Source organism: Panthera pardus, unplaced genomic scaffold (genome assembly GCF_024362965.1).
Source record: "Panthera pardus isolate Hobbes unplaced genomic scaffold, ASM2436296v1 HiC_scaffold_16, whole genome shotgun sequence".
NCBI classification, from domain to species: Eukaryota; Metazoa; Chordata; class Mammalia; order Carnivora; family Felidae; genus Panthera; species Panthera pardus.
In genome coordinates, this window is record NW_026526721.1 from 65289762 (window position 1) to 65313340 (window position 23579).

The 23579-nt window shown below is 47.8% G+C and overlaps 1 protein-coding gene across 4 annotated transcripts; it reads left to right on the plus strand.

Annotated features, from left to right (window-relative positions):
* On the plus strand, positions 1 to 22214 carry NR1I2 (nuclear receptor subfamily 1 group I member 2). 4 transcript variants are annotated; one of them, XM_053903412.1, is made up of 11 exons: positions 1 to 173; positions 245 to 300; positions 8543 to 8774; positions 12162 to 12380; positions 13496 to 13629; positions 14964 to 15151; positions 16276 to 16550; positions 18269 to 18411; positions 18580 to 18696; positions 19085 to 19190; positions 20563 to 22214. In XM_053903412.1, exons 4-11 carry the CDS (start codon positions 12226 to 12228, stop codon positions 20705 to 20707), a joined length of 1263 nt encoding a protein of 420 aa, XP_053759387.1. In that variant the 5' UTR covers positions 1 to 173; positions 245 to 300; positions 8543 to 8774; positions 12162 to 12225; the 3' UTR covers positions 20708 to 22214. The 4 variants fall into 4 exon arrangements, with proteins under 4 accessions (XP_053759387.1, XP_053759385.1, XP_053759386.1 ...); XM_053903410.1 differs by having other exon boundaries at positions 1 to 300; XM_053903411.1 differs by lacking the exon at positions 8543 to 8774.
* Positions 22215 to 23579: the final 1365 nt, after the last annotated feature.

The following is a 23579-nucleotide window of genomic DNA, read 5'->3' on the forward strand; positions in this document are numbered from 1 at the left end:
GCCATTCAGAGCCTACATCTGACCTGGACTGAAATGTAGGTGAGAGACAAGATTGGCTCACATCCTAGGAAATAACCCATAACTAGGAAGAGGAAGCACTGCCTTACCTTCAACAGGAGCCACAGCCTCTGCCCAGGCAAATTGTGCTCTACTGCGAAAAGCATAATTTTAAGGTAATGTTCCAGTCTTCACCAAGGCAGCGACTTCAGGGGTACAGAGGTTTTGACTGATCCTTTGTTCCTAGTTATTCAAAGTGGATCCCAAAGGAGAAGTCACAGCAAAGAAGTTGCCACCAAGCAGGTATGGATTTCTTTCTTTCTCTTTTGCTGCGCACAGACTGCACACCCACCCCCCAGCTCTCTGCAAAAGAAGTGTGGGAGCACAGCTGTATCTTAACATTTGAGAGCAGCATCAGAGAGGGTTGTATATCCCGTTGGCCTTGCTGCTGTTCACATTTCCAGGATGGAAAAAAACATGAAGATAACCATTTAATACAGAGTTCCATTAACCATGCTCCCTGATCATGCAAGTATCTCCTAAAGAAATAATCACAGTGGAAACGTCAATCTTGTATCAGCCACGATGAGTCACACATACAATCGGCCCCCTCTCCGTTGCAGGGCTGGAGTCTCCAGATCCAGAAAATACCAAGGTGCGGGGACTGTGGGAGCTGGGAACGACTCAGCCCTGTTCCTGTAGGCCGCTGAGGGAACTGGTAGCCCTTGGGACCAGGCTGAGACTCGGCAGCAGGAGTCGTAGGGCCTCACCACCTCAGTGAGGGGTCCCTCAGGGGCTTTTCCAAACCCCTACCCAGTCCTAGGGCCGAGTTGGCTTTGGGCCAGTGAGGTTTCTACCTTTACTTGCCAGAGTACACACCTTGTCCCACAGGACAAAAACCTCTCCTACATGTGCTTGTAGAAGCCCTCCTTCTTCCCATACTACAGCCCATCCTGATTGAGGCTATAGTCAGAGGCTTTAAGACAATACCTTATCTGGGGATGGTCAGGAGTCACCTCTGAGGCCACTGAACCTTGATTCAGTGAGTCAGCTGTGACAGGCACTATACCACTCCCACATGGGGTGGTTGTGAGGCTCTGCTGCTGGGAAAGTCAACGGTCAGCACCAAGACAGCCGAGGTGACTGGATTATTTCCACTGGGATGGGCCTTGGATCTCTAATGACATGACCAGAGTCCAAATATTCTAAGCAAGGCCCCAGAGGCTACTACTTACTTAATTAGTTATCTAATAGGAAAGATTAATTTTTCCATATACTGAAAATACTCATTTTTAAAATATACTTGAAAAATATGTGTTAGTTGTATAATGAACAATCTAAACCAGGGATTGGCAAATTATGGCTTACAAGCCAAATCAGAACCACCAACTATTTTGTAAATACAGTTTTATTAGAACACAGCCATGCTCGTTAATTACATATCAACTACAGATGCTTTTGCCTTAGGACAGCAGAATTGAGTAGTTGCAAAAGAGACAGTATAGCCCCCAAAGCTTAAATGTTAATTATCTGGCCCTTTACAGGAAAAGTTTGCCAACTCCTAGTCTCAAACTATCAACTTACTCTTCAATTATTATGGAACAAACATAATAAACAACCACAAAACTGATTAAACTATTGTTAGTAGGTAATAGCTTTTTAAATGGATGTAACACATGATTACTTACTCTTTGTAAAATGATGAATCATAAAGTTAAAAATAGAACTACCTTATGATCCAGCAATTGCACGACTAGGTATTTACCTAAAGGATACAAAAATACTGATTTGAAGGGACACATGCACCCTGATATTTATAGCAGCATTATAAACAATAGCCAAATTGTGGAAAGAGCCCAAATGTCCGTCAACTGATGAATGGATAAATAGGGTATGGTATACATACAATGGAATATTACTCAGCCATCAAAAAGAATGAAATCTTGCCATTTGCAATGACGTGGCTAGAGCTAGAGAGTATTATGCTAAGCGAAAAGAAGTCAGTCAGAGAAAGAAATACCTTATGACTTCACTCATAGGTGGAATTTAAGAAACAAAACAGATGAACATAGCGGGAGAAAAAAGAGAGGCAAACCATAAAATAGACTCTTAACTATACAGAACACACTGAGGGTTGCTTTAGGGGAGGATGGGCTACATGGGTAATGGGCATTAAGGAGAGGCACTTGGGATGAGCACTGGGTGTTAAATATAAGTGATGAATCACTAAATTCTACTCCTGAAACCAATATTGCACTATATGTTAACTAAAATTTAAGTAAAAACTTGAAACAATAAGTAAGTAAGTAAGTAGGTAAGAATCAGCATAGATAAAGCTAATCTCCTTAAGCCAAAAGTAACTGCTATAACTAGTTTGGGGTATTTGTTGCCAGTCTCCTCTGCATTCACATACACATATGTGTACTAATAAGCCATTTGTTGTCATATTATTCTCATTCTATTTTTCCATTCAACAAACTTTTCATATCTGTTTTCCATATAGAGACTTTCCACATCCATATGTAGCTCTACCTCATTAACTTTATATGTATTATACAGATTATGTGCATTTTAATTTTTGTTACTGTGAAATCCCCTCCATAGTGCCTGCACCAGTTTATACTCCCACCAGCAGGGAATGATAGATACTGTTCCTCCACACCCTGATGCTTGCTATTTATTAAGCATTTTCCTGCTTACTAATGTGTCAGTTTGCCAGGCCTAATTTTTTTTTTTTTTTTGTCGTATTGCCTTTTCTTGGCCTTCCAGAACAATGCAGAGGAATAGTTAAGACCAAGCATAGTCTTAGGGATGATGTATACAGTTATGTGAGTAGTACACTGCACAATTCTAAGGGTACCATTCATAAACCCTTAGAGGTCTTAGGTTTTTTGTCATGTTTCTGATTTTAATTCATTTTTATTTCATGTGTGGACTCCTATTTCTTGGAGACTGCTCTGTCGGACTCTTTGACACAGGAGTGTGTGTGGTGCCTTCTAAGTGGTATGATTTGAAGGGGACTGGGAAGAGTTCCCTATCACCCAATACCTCCTCATCCACCTGCCATACCTTCTAAACTTCTGTGAAACACCAAAATAACAATATCCAACTGGAAATTAAGATAAAGAGATATATTCAAATTGTTCATGTAATGTATGAAACAATTCTCCTGGGTCTCTATGAATGCCAAACTATGAAACCCTAGGCGATAAGAACATTGCACGTGTATGTAAGAGACAGTTCAATCAGAGGTCATTGTGTCCTGTTAAATATTGGAAGATGGTGCAGGGTGTGCTTTTGACTTGGGCTGATACCAGCTCTTGACCCTGATCTGTATCTAGGAACAAATTTTCTGACAGCTTGAATCTGATGACTGTACCCCAGGAAGAACAAAAGCCATGTTTCATTTATGGCCACCTAAAGATAGCAGCTGACTTTTCATATTTGAATTCGTGTAATGTGATCTTTGCTAAGTTCCCTCTGGGTGCCTGTCCCATGCCAGGGCCAAGGAGAGAGTCCTGTGCAATATTTGATCCATTTTTTAAAAAACTTTAAATATATGATCTCATTTTATCCCAGTGACTTTTGTGACAAAAAATGTAACTTACATAGTACATAGTGTATCCATTTGCACTATAGAAAGAATCAGAATAAAGGGAAAAAGAAGTTCAATCACTTGTTGCCTTTGTGCCCTTGGACATACAGCCCCAGTTTCCTCAGTTGTAGACAGTAAGACCTGTCTTGCCCTGCTCAACTGCGGAAAGGCCTCACTCTGCTTACCTCACAGGCACCTCCACATGAGATGATGATTTGGAAATCACTTTGTAACAACAAAACCTGTGTAATAGGAGTTAATAAAATTTTCTACCTTCTCCCTTCACTGAATAAAGCCAAGAATTTGTAAGCTTCACTGTCAATTTCTTAGAAACCCAATTTTTGTGTAAGTTTCCCTTTACCTGCTTTTTCCCCTCTTTCCCCTCTGGCCAGTTCTGATATATATATACACACACACATACATACATTTCTGATTTTATACATTTATGTGTATAGATACATACATATATCTACACACATAAGATATATTATGCATAAACATATGTGTATTATAATCCTGCTGCTTCCAATAGTTTCCATCCCTAAAATCATGAGTTCTGCATCATTTTCTCCTTCCACTTAGACTCCTTTTGGCTTCAAGTCCAAGTTGCCCACGCTTTCCTCCCCATAATCTTGGCGACCTAGTTCCAAAGCTTCTTGATTTGACTCATTTGAAGATTAAATGTATATTCACCTCCTCCCCACCCCCTTTTCCTTGGAAGGAGCTGTCTCACCCCCAAATGTATATTGACTTTAGACAACAATTTACAAGGCCGGTCATATGTGTGTTTGATTACTTCCCCCATTTTCTAGAACCCCCAAAATGTTTGAATGGCCATACCCTCTGCCTTCCGCTCAGTCATCTTCTCCATCATGTCCTTTTTGTGTCCAGCTGATTTTCTGTCTGGGTTAGTTGGATTCCTTAGGTCCTTACCACTCCAAGTGTGGACATAGACCAGCAGCACCAGCAGCATCCAGGAGCATGTGGGAAAGAAGGCACAGGGCCCACCCAAGACCTGGGGACTAGAACGTGCATTTAACAAGCTCCCCAGGTGATCTGTATTCACTTTAATGCTGGGGAACCTGCTCTGAAATTATATGCACGTGCTCTGGGTTCCCTTAACGTGGAATCTGAACCAGACGAACAAGACAAGGCAGGCAGAAATTTTATCTTTACTGTCGCCGATTTCCAATGTGGTTGGAAAGCCAGGGTCGTTCAAGCTCAAGCGCAGCTGGACTGTGACCTGGTTATCTTTTTATTTCTCACTGTAGTGCTTTTAACTACTGTTGCTTCTTCTTTCCTTTACTTCTTTAACTCCTTTCCTCCTGCTTCATCTCTGCCCCTGCCGTCTGCTTCCTCACAGCCCTACCTGGCTCCACAGCTGCCTTCTCTGTGTCAGGGCTGCCTGTGCAAGGCAGGACTGAGATATGTGGCCACTCACATCAGTCTACTATTTGGCCTTCCCTTTTAATATTCGTTAAATATTTGATCAACATTTATTTAGTGACAAGTCATGTTATTTCATTTATTTAAAAAAATTTTTTTAATGTCTATTTTTCAGAGAGAGACAGACAGAGCGTGAGTGGGGGAGGGGCAGAAAGAGAGGGAGACACAGAATCGGAAGCAGGCTCCAGGCTCTGAGCTGTCAGCACAGAGCCCAACGCGGGGCTCAAACTCACAGACTGTGAGATCATGACCTGAGCTGAAGTTGGACCCTTAACGGACTGAGGCACCCAGGTGCCCCACAAGTGATGCTGTTTTAAAAATTTATGGTAAAATACATATAAAATGTACTGTCTTAGCCATTTTTAAGTGTGCAGTTCAGTAATGTTAAGTATATTCATATTGTTGTGCAACCGATCTTTTTTCATCTGATAAAACTAAAACTCTACCCATTAAACAACTCCTTATTCCTCTCTTGCTCCAGCCCCTGGCAACCATTCTCCTACCTTTTTACTTTATTGAGAAATAACTGCAAATAAATTTGTATATATTTAAATGTACAACGTGATGATTTGCTATACATATACATTTTAGAATGATTACCAACATCGGAATAATTAATGCATCCATCGCCCCACACAGTAGACATAGTTAATTACCTGTGTGCGTGTGTGTGCGTGTGTGTGTGGTAAGAATGCTTAAGATCTACTCCCAGCAGCTTTCAAATAGATAATACTGTATTATTAGCCAACTGACTACATTAACAATGCTGTGTTATTAACTATAATGCCTGTACATTGCCGCCATTCTGCTTTCCGTTTCTATGAGGTTAGCTTTTTATTAGTTTAGGTATCTCGTACAATTGGAACCATATAGTACCTCTCCTTTTGTGACTGGCTTATTTCACTAGCGTAATGTCCTTAAAGTTCGTCCATGTTGTAGCCTGTGTCAGAATTCCCTTCCTTTTCAAGGCTGAAAATATTCCGTTATATGTATATACCACATTTTGTTTGTCCATTCATCTGTTGGTGGACAGTTTGGTTGCCTCCACCTGTGTTGTGAATAATGCTGCTGTGAACGTGGGTGTGCAAATATCTCTTCAAGACCCGGCTTTCAATCCAGAAGTGGAATTGCTGGATCATATGGTTCTATTTTTAATTTTGGGGGGAACCACCATACTGTTTTCCACAGTGGCTGCACCATCTCCCATTCCCACTAGCAATGCACGAGGGTTCTAATTTCTCCACATCCTTGCCACACACTTGTTATTTTCTGGGTTTGTGACAGCAGCCATCCTAATGGGTGTAAAATGAGGTCCTATTGCATTTCCCTAACGATTGTTGCCGGGCATCTTTTCATATATTTGTTGGTGAGTGATTTTTTTTTTTTTTCTGATGCAGAAGGTGTATCACGTACTCCATGGTCAAAATAAGTAATTTATTCTGTGCCATGTTCCAAACCAGACAACTTCTTAGAAGGCATGTTTAAGTGTTTCGATAATATTCTACTCATTCCATGAAAACAGCCCTACACCACACATGATTCTGCTTCTGACTCTGTCTGCCAATTTTAGCAGGTTATTCAGGGTTGTCCAGAGGCTTCTCCTCAGGTGGTTGGCTGCAGTGGCCCAGTGTCACAGGCATACGAGTGCCCCCGATTACTCCACAGGGACTAGTTTGCACGGTCAAGGAGTGCTTAAATCTCTGCCTCAGGGTGATGATGACCTCAGTAGGAAAGGAAACAGCTTATGATTTACTTCATTTCTGATTTGTTCTAGCGACATTTTGATACCCTTTGAATACGGTGGCTCCCTTGTCAGCAGCCCAGTCAGTCAGCCCTTTAAGTTGCTGTGTCTGTATATCTGCATTCAGTGTCACTAGGAGAGGATCTCAATGGGTCACTGGATCACTTGTCCCTGAGAGAGAGCAGTAACCCCATCCTTCACAGGCACCCAGAAAGTCTATGGACCCTTTGTTCAGGTTCCTGGACCTGGTCCAACCCGGAGCCCCTCTGAGGGCGGTTGTGGATGGGGTGGGCCTGCTTAGCATCCTCTTGCTGCGAGGTCAGGCTGGGTGAATTTAGGAGTTTCCTTTATGAGGACAGAGATGGGAGGCTGTGAATACTTGTCTGCAACATCATTTCTTCTCATGTAATTGTCTCACAAATATTGGGATTTTATCTGACACATCTTGTCTTCTGATGTGAGGGGACAGGGGAGGGGGTAATGCTTTTTTCTACCAAAAGCTTTCCTTGATCTCTGTGCTTAAAAAAAGTTATTTAGTGGGTGTCCTTTCAACACCCCAGATCTGACTTTAACTCCCACACTGCTGCCAATCCCTTCTCTTCGAGCCAGAGTCCACTCTTGCCCCTTCAGAGTTACCAGACAGAAACAGAAGCTTCAATCCTTGTCACTGAAGAGGATTAAAGAGTTAATGGTGCAGCAGGGAGGCAGGAGAGGGTCAACCACAGGGGAAGCAGTCCCACTGTGCCCAATCAATGGAAGGGGCCTCTCTGAAGACTTCCTGTTTTGCCATTTTTGTCAAGGCATTTGGGCCTGACCTCAGCATCAGCCTATAACACAGAGAAGACTGAGCAGCGAAGGCTCTGCCGGCCGGTCTGAGATGTGGTCCCTCCTGGAGACACCAGCAAGTTGTGTAGCTTAGTTTACAGGAGCAACAGAACCAGAGAAGAGATTGATTTTAGCTAATGAAGCTTAAACTTCTGGGCCCCTTACTTACATAGGCTCCTGCCCACAGTCATGTGTTTTTGTAACATTTTCAAAAGGAAGATATTTAAGCATGGTTGTTTTGAGACGATTTCTACTCCACTGTCCTATTTCCCCTGAAGTCAGGGGTTGATGGAAGTCAGCCATGGGCTCATTGGAGATTAGGGGCAGCTGAGTTGGGGATACGTGTAGTTTGGGTGTATTCACATGGTGGTGGTTACTTGCGTGTGAAGTTGAGTTACTGCTACCCATCCAGTGTAGCAATGGGTCCCAGGAATGCCCCACTCTGCTGCTCGTCCACTATCACTGCAGGTGGCCAGCACAGGCTAAAGGAGGGGAAGGAGGTTTGAAATGTGTGGAGCCAGAACCTAGACCGTGCAAAATTCTTCCCTATATGAACATTTATACGAAAGAATTTTGATAGAGGTCTTCTTAAGTTTGACAACAATCCTCAGCTAGATGGGAAGATGAAAAATTTTCCCATTATCATAATAAAAAGCAAATTTTGACCAGTGATGCTAGAGGGAAAACTTTATTATAATCTTTCTGTTCTTGGTATAAAAAATGACATTACAAAATCATTGTTATTTGAGGGGAATAATTTGCTTTCTATTGCTGCTACAATATTACCGCAAACTTGGTGGCTTGATATAAAATTTATTATCTTATAGTTTCAGATGTCAGAAGTCCAAAGTCAGTATCACTGACTGAAAATCAAGGTGTTGTCAGGCTGGTGACTTCTGGAAGGTCTAGGGGAGAATCTGTTTCCTTGCCTTTTCCAGTTTCTAGAGACTGCCCAGATTCCTTGGCTCATGGCCCCTTCCTCCATCTTCAAAGCCAGCAATGTAGCATCTGAGACCACATCTCAGACCAGCCGGCAGAGACTTCGCTGCTCACTTTTCCACTGTCACATCTCTTCCTCTGACCAAAGCCAGGAAAGTATCTCTGATCTTCAGGATTCATGTGATTAGATTGGGCCCACACGGTTACTTCTGGATAATCTCCCTATTTGAGGTCTGTACCCTCAATCACATCTGTAAAGACCCTTCTGCCATATAAGGAAGCACATTCACATGTTGTAGGGATTAGGACCTGGATATCTTTGGGGGCCATTATTCTGTTTCCCACAAAGGACAATATTAATATTTGTAATTCATTGTGATTTCCTTTCTTAATCTTTCTCACAAATACATATTCTCTTTGGTACCTAATTATGTATTTGCAATGAGTATTCTTTTTCTTGAAGAAGACCCCCTCCAGTTGTAGAAGCCTCAGACCCCACATAATCTAACTACTGCCCACCTCTACTTGCCCATTGACTAAGTTGAGAATTTGGTGAACTTTCCTCCACACCAGCTGGGCAGAGTCTGTCCTTGGCTGGGTGGTTCTGCTCATGGACCAGTGAGGGAGCCAGGGAAGAGCAGGAGAGGATAGTGCCCTTGTCTCACACGGTGACCCTGGAGAATCACTTACTGAGCAGAGTGCAGCGTGTGGACGTGCAGGAAGGGACACCCTGGTGGAGGCGGAGCTCCGGGGGTGCATATGGAGGGCAGTGGAAGAGCCTCTGAACCACTGGACTGGGAACTTAGTGAATGCCCTGCTTTGGCAACTGCCATGGTGCTCTTCTCAACAGAAGCAGGGCACCCAGTCCACTCTTTCCCTCCTGTTTGTGAATCCAAGACCATCATGTCCAGCTTTCTCTGGGATTCTTTTCTGGTCCCAGTATTAACCGAAGTCTCTCTTGCTCCTTCCATAGCAGATACTTAACTCACGTTTCCTTTAGAATTTCCCTCCACTGTCGCCTTGGGATGCATCACTCTCCTTCCTTTCTCTCTCCCCAAGTTCAGACTTGTCTTCCCTGTAGCACCATTTTCCAGCATGCTCAGATTACCAAGCCATGGAGGAACAGGTGCAATGCCCAGAGCAAACACAACTGGATTCAATCGAAACTGCGTATTTAATTAGTCTTATTAAACTCACATGAAAGAGAGATGTGGCTGACATACCAGTCACCAAGTTATTGTAATTTTCCTGTCTACAGGGCACCATGCTGTAAGGACTGATGTAAGGGGGGAGTAGGGAAAGAATTGCAGGCATCAGCTGGCACACCCATCCACCCCAGGTCAGATCTATTTCTAACAAAACTCTAGGGGTTCTGTTTCCATTATCTCTTGCCATGTAACAACCTCCCCAAAACTTACTCCCCCAAACCAGCCACCATTTTATTTTCTGTCATGATTCTGTGTTGGCAGAGCTCAGTCAGGAGTTCTGCTCCACATGACATCAGTAGGACACTTAACTAGGCTGGGACGTCCACAAGCACTTGTTCAAATGTCTGGGGCTTGATGGGGATGGCTGGAAGGCTGGGGCAGCTGGGTCTTTGTCATCTGGTCGTGTCAAAGTTTTCCCTCTTCACATGGCCTCTCCGCATGGTCCCTTCAGGGGGTGATCACCCCAGCGGCATAGCTAAACTTTCTCACATGGTGGGTTAGGACTCCCCAAAGGGCAGAAGCAGAGGCTACCAGGCCTTGTGGCTTTGGCCCAGGACTGGCACAGTGTCACTTCTGACGACTCTACTGGTTAAAGCAAGTCACAGTCCCTCCCGGATTCCTCACAGGAAAGGATGGCACTAAGGTGTGGCCCCCAGGAGGGGTGGTTTTGGGGAGCATAGGTTTTTGGGAGCATAGCTGTCACAGGGTCTCTAACTGGGGCTTCCTGACCACATGAGAGACTGAACTGCAGAATGTACAAGATCTGTCTAGTTAACAGTAAGCTTAGGCCAAAGTAAAAGTTACACAAATGCTCTGAAATGAGTCTCTGGCATTAATCCTAATACCCCCTCATTACGGAACTGGAGAATGTATCAGTCAGACACAGCATAAGTAAAAGCCTCCTCCCCTTTGTCCCTTTGCGAACAATTCTTTGTGTAATTCTGCTGTAAGTTGTTTTTGCTGGCTCTTGTTCAGGCTGCTGTGTTCGTCTCTGGTTCATGATTTGTGAGTTTTTGCTCGTATTTCTTGAAAACTACTTGTATGATTCTTTGTGCCGAGGTGGAAAGTGGTTCCTCTAGAGAGGAGTGTGTCTGCCTCTGAGGGTGTCTGGGAACACTGCCCACCCAAAAGCTCTTTAAATCGAATCCTTGGTTTCAGGTTTTTGGGAACACTCTGCATACACATTTTGTCAGCAAGCCCATTTGAGGTCAGGGTTATGATTTGAAAAATCAGGGCAGATTCTGTGCACACCGGTTCAGTTCAAGTTTCTGTCAGCCTATTTTATTTGCAGTTTTCTGGAGGGTCGGGGCTGCAGGACAGATTAATTTCTAATTCGTCCTTACAGGTGAAACTGCTTGCTGTCATCTGTCATGCTGTTGGAAACAGAAACTCGAGTGTTGAATTTTTTTTTTTAATGTTTATTTTTGAGACAGAGAGAGACAGAGCATGAACGGGGGAGGGTCAGAGAGAGGGAGACACAGAATCCGAAACAGGCTCCAGGCCCCGAGCTGTCAGCACAGAGCCCGACGCGGGGCCCGAACTCACGGACCGCGAGATCATGACCTGAGCTGAAATCGGACGCCTAACCGACTGAGCCACCCAGGCGCCCCTCAAGTGTTAAAATTTTACTAAGGTTTTATTTGGGGTTTAGAAAAGGCAGCGTCATCTGTGGTGTGGCAGCCTTTCAGAATCAGTGTGCAGAGAAGCTTTTGAGAGGAGTCGTGAACGGGACAGCTCCCCATTTCTGCTCACCGTCCTCTGTGCTCGTTCTAAGTACAGAATCCAAGTCACGCTGTCCGGGTTCAAGCTGCCTGGGGCGAGCCTCTTGAACACAGCTCTGTTAATGGGTACAAGTTCTTTGATTATTCACTCATGTCCCAGCTTGACTGAGACCTGGGCCATTTTCTTCCTGCTTCCTGAGCCTGGCTCCTCTCTGTCTTTCTCCCCATTTGCTTGGTTACTCAGTTGAAATCCCTCTTTCTGCACAGCTTTTAAGCTTTCTCTGGGAGCTTGGGCCACAACATGCCTGAGAGACTGTCTCCCTCGGGTCTCCCTAGTCCCAGAACCATCTCCAGGAAGTGGCCTGTTCTATGGGCCTTTGACCAGATCATGGGCTCCTAATCTTAGTATATTCTGTAACTCAACCCAGATAGCCTTTTCTTTTATCCTTCTCATCTCTTCTCCTTCCCCTTCTCTCTCCATTGTGCTTGCTCAACGTGCCAGGGCCCTATTATTGTATACACAATGCCATGGTTACATCTCTCTTGATAACAAGTCTAACCCACCCTCAAATCTTCCACCTGGGGTCAGCTCTTGGGCCCACAGAACCACATGTGAGCGACCACAGTGAGGACTGCCTCAGCATGTCTCTGTCCAGCCCTTTCGTTCCCTGTGGTTTTTTCACTTGTAGCCCAAGAGGCCCGGCAGCCAACCTGGAGGAGAGACCTGGAGAAAGCTGGAAACATGCTGCCCTTATGCACGGTGAAACAGCAGATTCAGCTCCTGGGAAGCCTGCCGTCAGCGCACTTGATGGAGATGGGGGTCCCCAAATCTGCCGTGTATGCGGGGACAAGGCTACTGGCTACCACTTCAATGTCATGACATGTGAAGGATGCAAGGGCTTTTTCAGGTAGTTACCTGCCAACATTTGCCCACCTGCCACCTCGGACACTGGGTCATGTCTGATGGGGTTCTGCGTTACCCGCTGGGCACTGCTTCAGGGCCTCAGCTTGACCTATCTCCCGGGAGTGTGGGTCAGTGGCCCATTCAAAAGCCTCCTAATGTTTCAAGAGAGCCATGACTATCTCAGGGGAATTCGTCTTCCATCTTCCTACCCTACGTGGGAAAGGGCCCCTCTCATTAAGATATACCTTTGTTTCTCCATGTGTTCTTGAATAAAATGGAGAATCAGTTCATAAAAGAGGAAAGCCAAACTGCAAGTACTCAAACCAGCTTTAGGGAGTGGCTGTTAAGTAAAGAATGGCATAAAAGAAAAGAACAGTAGGACAAAGCAATCTCATCTAGAAGCAGGCAAATGGGGAGGTCCGAAAAAATTAAAGATTAAGAAGTTCCAGGCCAGAGCAAGACAGGCCTGGACAGAAGGGCTCACGTTGTTCCAAGTGAAGAAAGAGTGAGGCCAAAGCTCCATGCAGGGCTCAGACAGGAGGAAGAGCAGCTGACCAGGAAAGCAGAGCCAGAGAGAGAATGTGTGAGGAGGGATTCCCAGTCTGCCCTCAGGGCCAGGTATGTACACAGCAGCTCCCACCTAGGGGTCCGCTCGGGACCCTCCTGAATTCTCAGGACAGCCAGCCTGACTTGGTCCTCTGCAGAGTTCTTCCTGGTGGCGGGACATGTGAATGGACATGGACCCCAGAGCCAGGATCCACCCTAGGATCCCTAAGATGGGCCGCCAGTCAGCATGTCGTGGGTGGGGGGCCAGAACGCACGGGGGGGGGGGGGGGGTTGGGGGGGGGGTACTTCCAGGAAGGCCCTGAGGCAGCTCCGCATCTCCCAAGTGAAGAAGCACGGGCTTTGGGGCTGACGTGGTGAAGCCTGAGCTGCTCTCAGGTCCCACGGGGTGAGGCGTGGCCAATGCCCGTCAAGGGCACCCGTGTTCCAGCGAGAAATGAACGTGGCGTTGTACGGATTGTAGCGGAGTCCAGAGTGAAATGTAGCTTGGAGCCCCCCAGCCTGGGAAGCTTGGGTATTCCCCGAACCTACCTTTTGCTCTTTGTTCTCTCACAGGAGAGCCATAAAACGCAACACCCGGCTGAGGTGCCCCTTTCGGAAGGGCGCCTGCGAGATCACCCAGAAGACCCGGAGACAATGCCAGGCCTGCCGCCTCCGCAAGTGCCTGGAGAGCGGCATGAAGAAGGAGAGTGAGCGGCGGGAAGTGCCTTGGGCGGGTGTGGGCTGGGGTGCACGGGCACTGAGTCTGGGGTGGGGGGGCAAGTAGGAAGGGAGCGTGGGGACGTGTATGAGCACGTGTACGGACATGCACCGTGAGCGTGCACGGGTCAGCACGTGGCCTGGGTGCCGCAGGCAAAGTCGGGCAGAGCTTGTGGGCCATCTGCCCGCACCACCACGGGCCCTTGCTGGAGGGACTTGACGGGTGCAGGGCATCTTTATTCTCTGCTCCGGCAGATGTGGTGGGCATCTCATGCCCCTCGCTCCCCTCAGGTGCCCTTGCATGATTCTTTTTGTCCCCTTCATAAGTGCCCTAATGGTGTTTTAGCAAAATTGGGCAAGGTGATTTTGGGAGAAGGAAGTCAGAGACCCATGGTGTGATATGACCTCCAACCTTCCAGCAGCGGGTGCCCATCAGCCTCCCAAACCTGGTGTCCTACAGAGGAACTGTTTGCAGACAGGTGCCAGAGGATGCTCTCATTCTACCTGCCAAGCTTTGGTGTTATAATTGTGTTCCCAGGTCACTGAGTTCAAAGCTAATCGGGAAAAGGCTGGAAGCTTCTAGTGTATATTTTTCTCCACTCGTCACAGAGTAGGCAGCCTCTTTCAGGGGACAAGTTCCCTGGGCATGTGGACAGAAAGCAAGTCTCTCCCCTGGCTGTCCCTGCTGTTCCTCACACCAACCCCACATCTTTTCTCTGCACACATAAGTGGGCTCCAGAAATCCACGGAAGGCCCTAAGGCTCCAGGCTACATAGGAAGTGGCTGGAGTTGATATTTCTTGCTAAGCAGTGGTCCCAGCTCGCTAGGGTCTTGGAGACCCAGATACCTTGGGGGACTCTGAGGAGTCTTATTGGTATCTAATCCACCAAGAAAAAAAATACTATCAAGTGCTACTGACCACTTATTACGTGCCAGGAGCTCTGTTAGGCATTTTCCACCCAATGCCTCATCGAAGCAATGGTGTGAGGTGAGCATTGCCACTCCATATTATGAAGAAGGAAACTGAAGCCAAGAGCCGGTAAGGAGCTTGCTCAAGGTCACGGCTAGTAAATGGCAAAGCTGTCGTGCAAACCCAGCACCTTCTGATTCTGCGGCCCGAGTTCTTCCCACCGTTCTACAATGTTGTCCCAAAACCCACTGCTGTGCACAGCACACCAGCTACACCTCATTCTCTCCCCTTATGCAGGGGAGCCCACAGTCTGGGAAAGGCGGGGGTTTTGTCACCAGCACATCCCCTCCTGCTGTCACAAAGTGCAGCCAAGCTCTAGCAGGTGCTTGCGCTTGCTTCTGGTTATCCCCGCAGTGATCATGTCGGACGCGGCTGTGGAGCAGAGGCGGGCCTTGATCAGGAGGAAGAAGAGAGAACGAATGGGCACTCAGCACCTGGAAGCCAAGAGTCTGACTGAGGAACAGCAGACAATGATCAGAGAGCTGATGGATGCTCAGACGAAAACCTTTGACACCACCTTCTCCCACTTCAAGGATTTCCGGGTATGAGGATTTCCAGTTGGCTCAGCCATTATGCTAGCTCTTCAAAACCCCAGTCTTGTGCCCAGGGGTTCTGAAAGAGTGGCTCCTGCCCCAACAGCAGCAGTGTCCCTTGGAAATTGTTAGAAGGCCAGTTCTCAGATCCTCCCAGACCTGCTGAGTCAGAAACTCTGAGGGAGGGCCCAGCAGTCAGTGTTTTGACAGGAACACCTAGGTGATTCTGACACAAGTTCAGGTTTGAGAATTTCTTTTCTCTCCCTCCACAGCAGGTAGCAATTGGGTCTGAGCCATAAATAGAGTTTTGGAAAGCTGAGTAGCCCCAGGGCTGTTGGCATTCAGGGCTTTATGAGGACAGGGTCAGGACCATGGGGGTGGCATTTGTGACGGGTTTTACAGATTTAAGAAACATTTGTGACCCCAGTAACATTAGCCATGTTTGATCCCAGTGTCCCCCTCCTCCTCTGTGCTCACAAGTATTTTGGGTGGCCTGCTCCATTCAGAGAGCTGGAAGTCAGTGGCCCCAGAAGTCTGTTATTTCTTTCTTTCTGTTTTTTTAATGTTTTTATTTATTTTTGAGAGATAGAGACAGAGCGTGGACAAGGCAGGAGCAGAGAGAGAGGGAGACACAGAATCCAAAGTAGGCTCCAGGCTGTCAGCACAGTGCCCAACACAGGGCTTGAACTCACAAACCACGAGATCATGACCTGAGCCAAAGTCGGACACTCAACCTACTGAGCCACCCAGGCGCCCCAGAAATCTGTTCTTTCTATCTGTAGCTCCCAGAACCTCTTCCTAAGTCAGGCATGCTTGGAACACACCCATAGGTGGAGACCCCTTACTTCCTACTGGGAAGAGAGCAAACTCATTTCAGACCAGACAGGATGTGAGGGAACATGGACAGGCAGATCGAGAAAGTGCACCACCCGACAGTGGAAGCCCAGAGAGAAGAAACAAGTGCTCTGTGTGTGTGTGTGTGTGTGTGTGTGTGCGTGTACGTACCTGCTGTTGTGCGTCCTCTCAGGCTGCAGCTGTGGCTGTGCACACCCTCTGGGCCTGTGTGGAAACCTGTTTGGGAGAATACATGCCATCTCTCCTGTCCTCTCTTCACCTCCTGGCTCCTGTCCCAGCTGCCAGAAGTGCTCAGCAGTGGCCCTGGGATTCCGGAATCTCTGCAGACTCCATCGGGGGAAGACGCTGCCAAGTGGAGCCAGATCAGGGAGGATCTGTGCTCACTGAAGGTCTCTCTGCGGCTGCGGGGGAAAGATGGCAGCGTCTGGAACTACAGACCCCAAGCTGACAGCAGTGGGAAAGAGATCTTTTCCCTGCTGCCCCACATGGCTGACATGTCAACCTACATGTTTAAGGGCATCATTAACTTTGCCAAAGTCATCTCCCACTTCAGGTAGGACACAGGAGCTGGGTGAATGGTGTGGAAATGAGCAGGCAGTGGCTAGCAGGTTCAAAGGGTGAAGGGTAGATCCCTCTGCATTTGGGAGCCCACAGACCCTCCTTTATCTCTACCAGCCCTGCCCCCACCTCCCCCCCGCCTGAAGCACCTGGTACTGCTGGGAAGTGGAGGCCTCACCCTCTGGCTCATTAGCTTTAGACTGCGGGCCTGCCATGTAACCCAACTGTGCCTCAGAGTTCTCGTCTGCTAATAACGCCCACTGCAAGGCTGTTGTGTGAAATAAGAAAACATCTTAAGAGCATCCAGCACATACATGGTGGGCATTCAGATAGTAAATCTCTTCCCTATTGCCCCGCAAAAGGTCAGGAGTTGACCATCTCAAGTTGATGGTTCAAGAACAAAGAAGGAGTAGGAAGGAAAGGGAAGGAAGTCCAGAGGGAGAAAGGGAGAGACAGGAACAGACACCAAGAGAAGGTTGTGAAGGTCATGAGGAAGAGGGGTGGTACTGAGAACCAAAGCCTTGGGCTCCCCACAGCTAGGTATGGGGACAATGATGGACAACTGAGGTTGGCAAGAACCCCTGGGACCTTCTGGTGTGGTGGCAATCATGGCCCCGTGATATGTAGTCTGTCAGGTCTGGACAGGCATATTCTTCAGTCCGAGCACTGGTCTTGCCAGGCCTGGTGAGCTACAGCTGAGTCACACATACAAGAAGCCCCTGATTCCATCAGTAGGTAGAGGTTAGGTCATGTTCCAGGACCCCACCAGTTCCCCTTGTGGCCCTGTGGGTGACACACAGGCCTTATTTAATGGGTGGCCACCGGTCAGATTGTAGCAAATTAGGGCAAGGGAGTAGGGAGAAAGGCCTACTTGCATGTGTGGATCTCGCAGATCCCCACTGACATCTGATGTCCCACAATTTAACATCAAGGTGTGAGGTTACTTGCCATTTCTTGTGACCACAGTTGTGAGCACAGTCACCCTTGGAGGTACACATTATTGTCACCTTCATTCTACAAATAGAAAACTGAGGTTCACCCCGGTCACGGAACTTGCACAGGGTCACAGTTAATCAGAGAGGCCAGATTTGGAAGCAAAGAGCACAGAGTTCAAAGCCAGCTGCTTGCCAGGTCGTGAGCCAGGCACTGGGAGACTCGAGAGAATAGGATCAACTTCCTGAAATTATGGATCTAAAAGAAGGGAGGTGGTGCAAAAAACAAGGGACTGGATTTCTGATGAGACCAAAGCCAGGCCGAGGGCCCCCTCAAGAGCCAGCCTGACTGTCCTCCCTCTTGGGGTCCTACTGGGAACAGCCCTCAATGGGGAGCTGGGGGGTGGGCCTCTCAGATTGGGAGGTGTGTCAGTCTATCCAGGAATGTCAGAGGTGGCCAGAGTGGCTAGGCCCGTATCAGTGTTGGGAGCAGGGCTTGCGGCATCCAGGCTGCCTGGAGAGAAGTGGCAGAAATTAAATCTAAAACAGACAGCAAGAAGCAAATATTCCTGCTGCATGGGACTCATGCACTGGAGGGGGTGGCAGAGAGGAGTGATCTGCTCAGCTGCCGTGAGGGGGGAGAGTGGAGGCAATCCAAAAGCCAGGACTCCTCATGGGGCCAGGGCCCCTGCTACCTTCCCCTACCGGATTTCTGCATGATGGGAGGGGGCTGGCCCATAGACCCCGTGTGGAAGCTGGCGCCCCCCATCCTTGCTGCCAGGGACCTGCCCATAGAAGACCAGATCTCCCTGCTGAAGGGGGCCACCTTTGAGCTGTGCCAACTGAGATTCAACACAGTGTTCAACGCAGAGACTGGAACCTGGGAGTGCGGTCGGCTGTCCTACTGTTTGGAGGACACTGCAGGTGCCAGACAGATGCCTGCCCCCAGGGCAGAGGGAGGGAAGGACAGCCCAGGGGGAGGGGAGGAGCCACACCAGGATCTGGGCATTTGGAACCAAGACCTTGGTGAGGGGAAGTCTGGGTCAGCTTCCTGAGGAGTTTGCTTCCCCTTCATGCCACACTCACCCACAGGTGGCTTCCAGCAGCTTCTCCTGGAGCCCGTGCTGAAATTCCACTACATGCTGAAGAAGCTGCAGCTACATAAGGAGGAGTATGTGCTGATGCAGGCCATCTCTCTTTTCTCCCCAGGTGATGACCCCACCTGGCCTATGCGGCCACTTCCGCACCGCCCCCCCCCCTCCCCCCCCCCCGGCTTGCTCACACACCCCCTGGCTTAGCTATAGGAGGCAGCAACACCCCCAACCCCCAAATCCCCCACCCTCCCCAGGGTGGGTCGCAGCCAATGAATCGCTTTGCCCCCCAATTGCTGCTTGGCCAGGACCGGGACCCTGGCTGGTTTTTCCATGGGTCGGTGGGGTGATAAATAGCCCTCCCAGTGCTACCCTTACTTCCTGGCCTGGGTGCCTCTGACTCTGGAAGGTGGTTGGCTGGCACTTTGCCCTCTCTGGGCGGAAATGAGCTTGTCTTCACCCCCCACTGCCTTGCTGGCACCACACGGCCTTCCCCTCCCCACCAGACCGCCCTGGTGTGGTACAACGCAGTGTGGTGGACCAGCTGCAGGAGAGATTCGCCATCGCCCTGAAGGCCTACATCGAGTGCAATCGGCCCCAGCCTGCCCACCGGTGAGCAGCAAGCAGGGAGGGTGTGAGGGGGTCCCTTCAGCAGCCCCATCCTCCAGTGCCCCGACCCCTCCCCCGGCCTCTCTGGGAGGGCAGACTGGAGCCACTCCTGGGGCAGCCTCTGATTGCTGGGGCTTTGGGGCCCTGCTCCGTGACCTCCAGTGAGGCCTCCTGCCCAGTCAGCCTGAGCTTCAGCCCAACTAGAGAAACCTGAGGAGGGCCAGAGGCCATGCCCAGCCATGGACATTGCTCCCTGGCTCACATCTGCCCTTTTACGCTCCTGTCAGTCAGGGACGGGAACAGCCAGGAATTCTCCTGAGGCTCCTACGGGGTCTTCTAGCAAGAGCCAGCAAGAACTGCAATGATAATAAAGATAACCAGGATAACAATAATGATGATAATAAGAAATACATTTGTATTGAGAAGTGTCAGCCCTGGTACCAAGCAGTTTGCATGTATTGTCACCTTTAATCTTGAGAATAGCCCCATGGAGTGGGTGCCACCACTGTCCTGCGAGGGACTGGAGCCTCAGGGTCCAGAGCCAGCTGGGTTGGATCTGGAGCTAGCCCCAGGTGGATAAGTCCATGGCCCACACCTCTAGGAACAAACCCAAGCAAACAGGGTAGGAAACTTCTTGGTTTGTTCTGGTCACAAGCAAAGGAGGAAGCAAAGCTCAGGGCTTCACCAGATGGGGGTTTCCATCCCCTCAGCAGTCTCCATGACCTGGTGCCCGAAGGCCTCGGCCTTGAGGGGTGAAGGCCTGTACTGGGGATGTTGGCTGAGCCTAAAACCTCAAGTCCTTACTTGGCCTGCTTCAACTTTATTTTGAGCTCAGCATCTGGGATGCTGGGGGTGACCAGATCTAGATTTGCTTGGTCCTCCCCTGTATGGAGCCAGGAGGCATCATGTGGAAACTAAGGCATAAGGTTTGTCTGAGACACTAGATACCAGGCTAGATGCAGCAAGGATCTTCAGGGCAGCCTGTAGTCCCTGCCTCCACAACTACTCCATTTGGTCCTGACCCACAGCCATTAGCCAAGGCAGTGATTTCTCCCCAAGATTGCCTTATGTACTTGGCCCCTGCAATGCCCGGATTTTCCCATGGAAATGTCTGTCTACAAGGACTCAAGCCCCATGCATTAAGGGCAAGTGGAGAGTGCAAATCCACACCTCAATCCCCCCAAGGCTTTTCTGCCCTTTTCTTCCACAGACTAAGGGAAGCTTCAGGAATTCAACTGAACCTTATCTCTTGGCTTGCCTGAGATGTTCTGAGATTAACACCTCCAAACTTGTGCAACTTCAAAGCAGTCCCAGGGTTGGTGGATGGGGACAAGGGTGGGCTGTACCCCCAACTTTTCCTCTGGCTGGTCTGCAGGTTCCTGTTCCTGAAGATCATGGCCATGCTCACCGAGCTCCGCAGCATCAACGCCCAGCACACCCAGCGTCTGCTGCGCATCCAGGACATACACCCCTTTGCTACCCCCCTCATGCGGGAGTTGTTCAGCATCACGGATGGCTGAGCAGCTGTCCCTTGGACGAGCCTCCATGGGGCAGCCAGAGCCCTCGGAGCTGCCATTCCTGGGGCTAGATAGATGGATACGGCTGAGAGCTGACAATGCCTTACAGGTCCTGCCTCCCCGGGGAATGCACAACCACCCTTCCTACAATGCTGCCTGGCATTCTTCAGGAAGGGGATAAGGGTCTCCCCAGCATGGAGAGTGAAGCCACATAGACACTTTGATGAAGAGTGGACTGGCCTATAGGCTGGGCCCATCCAGAGGCGAGATCACCCTCCCCTTAGAAATGGCCCTGTGGTCTGGGGATTTAGTGTCATGGTGGGAGAGGGGAAGAGGTGACTGGGGCTGGACCATCTGGGAGTCTATGCTCGCACCCAAGTTCATTAGCTTCTTGGATGTTTCCACTATCTCTAAGTATCCCTGTCTTTCCCACCCCACTCATTCCCAACCTGCAGCCTCTTGTCCTGAGCTGTTCAGTGAGTCCCAGGCCTGTGTTCATCAGCAGGTGCATTTGTGTCTGTGAGAGAAGCCTGAAGGCCTGTAGCAAACGGCAGAAGCTTGTCATGACTTCTGTGTCTATTCTTCCTTCTTTCTGGGCACCTCATTCTGTGTCTCTGCATCCATTCAAACACATTAGTAAGCACCAACAGTTTGCAGCTCGCTGTGGGGTATACAATGCTGACTCAGACATGGTTCCTGACCTTCAATACTTTCAAATTCAATCTAACAAAGCAGAAACACAAATAGCTTTGATCAAAAGCAGTGATAATTGACATAAGAAACACAAGGAATTTCTGTGAATGCCATGTGGGGTTCTGCATGCACTTGAGGACCCAAGTGAGGGACCTCTGGAACGTGTGTTCGTGGGACCGAACTGGCTGTGTGCATATGTGTGTGCCTTGGTGTAGGTCTGCTCTGCATATGGACTGGGGCTTGGCTTTTCTCCTGAGGCTGGAACACAGGGGTGCTTTGTGTGACAAGGCTACACTGGCAGGCAGTTAATAAACCGTCTAGATACACATGCACCGTATGTTCCTGTTTACATGTCTATTTTGAAAGCTACAGAGTATGAAAGTGTTTGCGTTGTTTATAGCCATTTTGACTAAAAATGTTTTTGCCCTTTGTGCAAATTATATTTTGACTAATTTCACAAAAGGCATTCTATACCCAAGGACAGGCTTAGCAAATAGGTTCCTGAGTTTAGTGTCAAATAAAGGCAAGAGGACTGAAATAACTTTTGGCTAGAGATGTAAACCTTTTTTTGCCTTTTTTTCTGGGGGAGAAAGAAATGTGGAGATGGGAAAATAGAAGTATTATTATATATTTCTTTACTACTTATTTTTACTATTGCCTTTTACACATCTAAAGGCTATTGGTGTAAAAACATAAAAATGATTTCACCTGGTTTGCTCACGATTATTCCATGTAAAAACCATATAAAAATGCTACATTTCCCCAATTGTGTGTGTTTGTGTACATATATATATAAATTTTAAATGTAGTAATTGAATTAATTTTAAATGTCTAATGTTTTGATGCAAATGAAGCTGTGTTATAACTGAATTTTGAGGAACAGATACTTATCATTTTACAAGAAGGTGGCCAAACTTTGAGAACATAAGAAATCACTGATACTATAAATCAAGCAAGCATATTTCTTTCCACCCCTCCAGACTTATCAGCCTCTTCTGCATCAAGGATATAGAACACACTCATTTTTAGAAAAGAAACTGAGGAAAAAAGAGCTCCTCTCTCCAGATACAATGAATACAGATTTTGTTCCCGGGAATTTTGTCTAATTATACTCTTTTGGAAATATAAATTTCATTCAACTGTATTCATAAATCACATGCATCTCCTCTTCCCCCATTGAAATAATTTTGAGTGTGCTATGAATTCAAGAGCCCGGAACAGTTGTTAAATGTAGGCTACAGTAAGGTGAAATTAAGATGAGATGTAAACTCCCATGTGCTCATATTGATCTTAAAAATATGTGGGCAGCTGAACGGATATGAACATAGGAGCTATGTATATTATAAAAACTATTGTAGTCCAAGTGGAGTTTAGATTCAAGGTGAGAAACACCAAATAGCTCACATAGAATACTTTGTGGATTTTGAGTTTATAGGGCTAGGAGCCAGGTTCAACTTGCCTACTAACATTTGGATTACTCTATTACTCCCTTTCCTGAGCCTTTGAACACCTAGAACTGTCCGTTTCTAGGCATCCCAATGGCTGCTATTCATTTACTAGGTTTTGCCTTAGGTGAGGATGGAGTCCATCCCTGTAATTAGGCAGAAAAGCCCTTCTAAGTTAAGTACTGCTTGCCTTCTGGTTCCCCCATTTATCAGAGGCACTCTGCGGCCAGTCTCTACCTGCCCCAGACTTTATGGGCCCAACTAAAGCCTTGATAACGTTTTCTTGTGGGAAGGCCCGGGGGGTGGCCTCTCTTTTCTGGAGAAAAGAGGATGTAAAGAGAAACATACATTTGATCATCCCTTCCCAGCTGCTGACAACTTGTGGGCCTCATCATGTCATGTTACACACCAGCTTCTGTTTTGCCTTGGACGTGTTCCCTTAACATGCCCGCAGTGCTTCTAAATCTGTAGGTGCTAGTGGGGGGATGAATACCTCACACCTGAGAAATGGGTGGCCACATCATCACTTTTGGTCACTTCCTTTCACAAACTTCTCCCTGAACTCTGCCATCTGATCCCTCCCTTTCCCAACTACTCTTCTAGTGCACCTGTAAAATGGCATTTGCTATCATTGCTCTCTTGAAACACGATCCAAAGGACAGGTTACTCAGTACTTTTTGGAAGACCTTACATATTAAAAAAAAATGCACTTTCCGGGATTTTAAGTTAAAAGGGTA

Excerpts from the sequence above, each read along its gene's own strand:
- NR1I2 (XM_053903410.1), top strand. The coding sequence starts at position 12,226 with ATGCACGGTGAAACAGCAGATTCAGCTCCTGGGAAGCCTGCCGTCAGC. Across the intron at positions 18,697-19,084 it reads CATCTCTCTTTTCTCCCCAG|ACCGCCCTGGTGTGGTACAA; the intron begins GTGATGACCCCA and ends CCTCCCCACCAG. Across the intron at positions 19,191-20,562 it reads CGGCCCCAGCCTGCCCACCG|GTTCCTGTTCCTGAAGATCA; the intron begins GTGAGCAGCAAG and ends GCTGGTCTGCAG.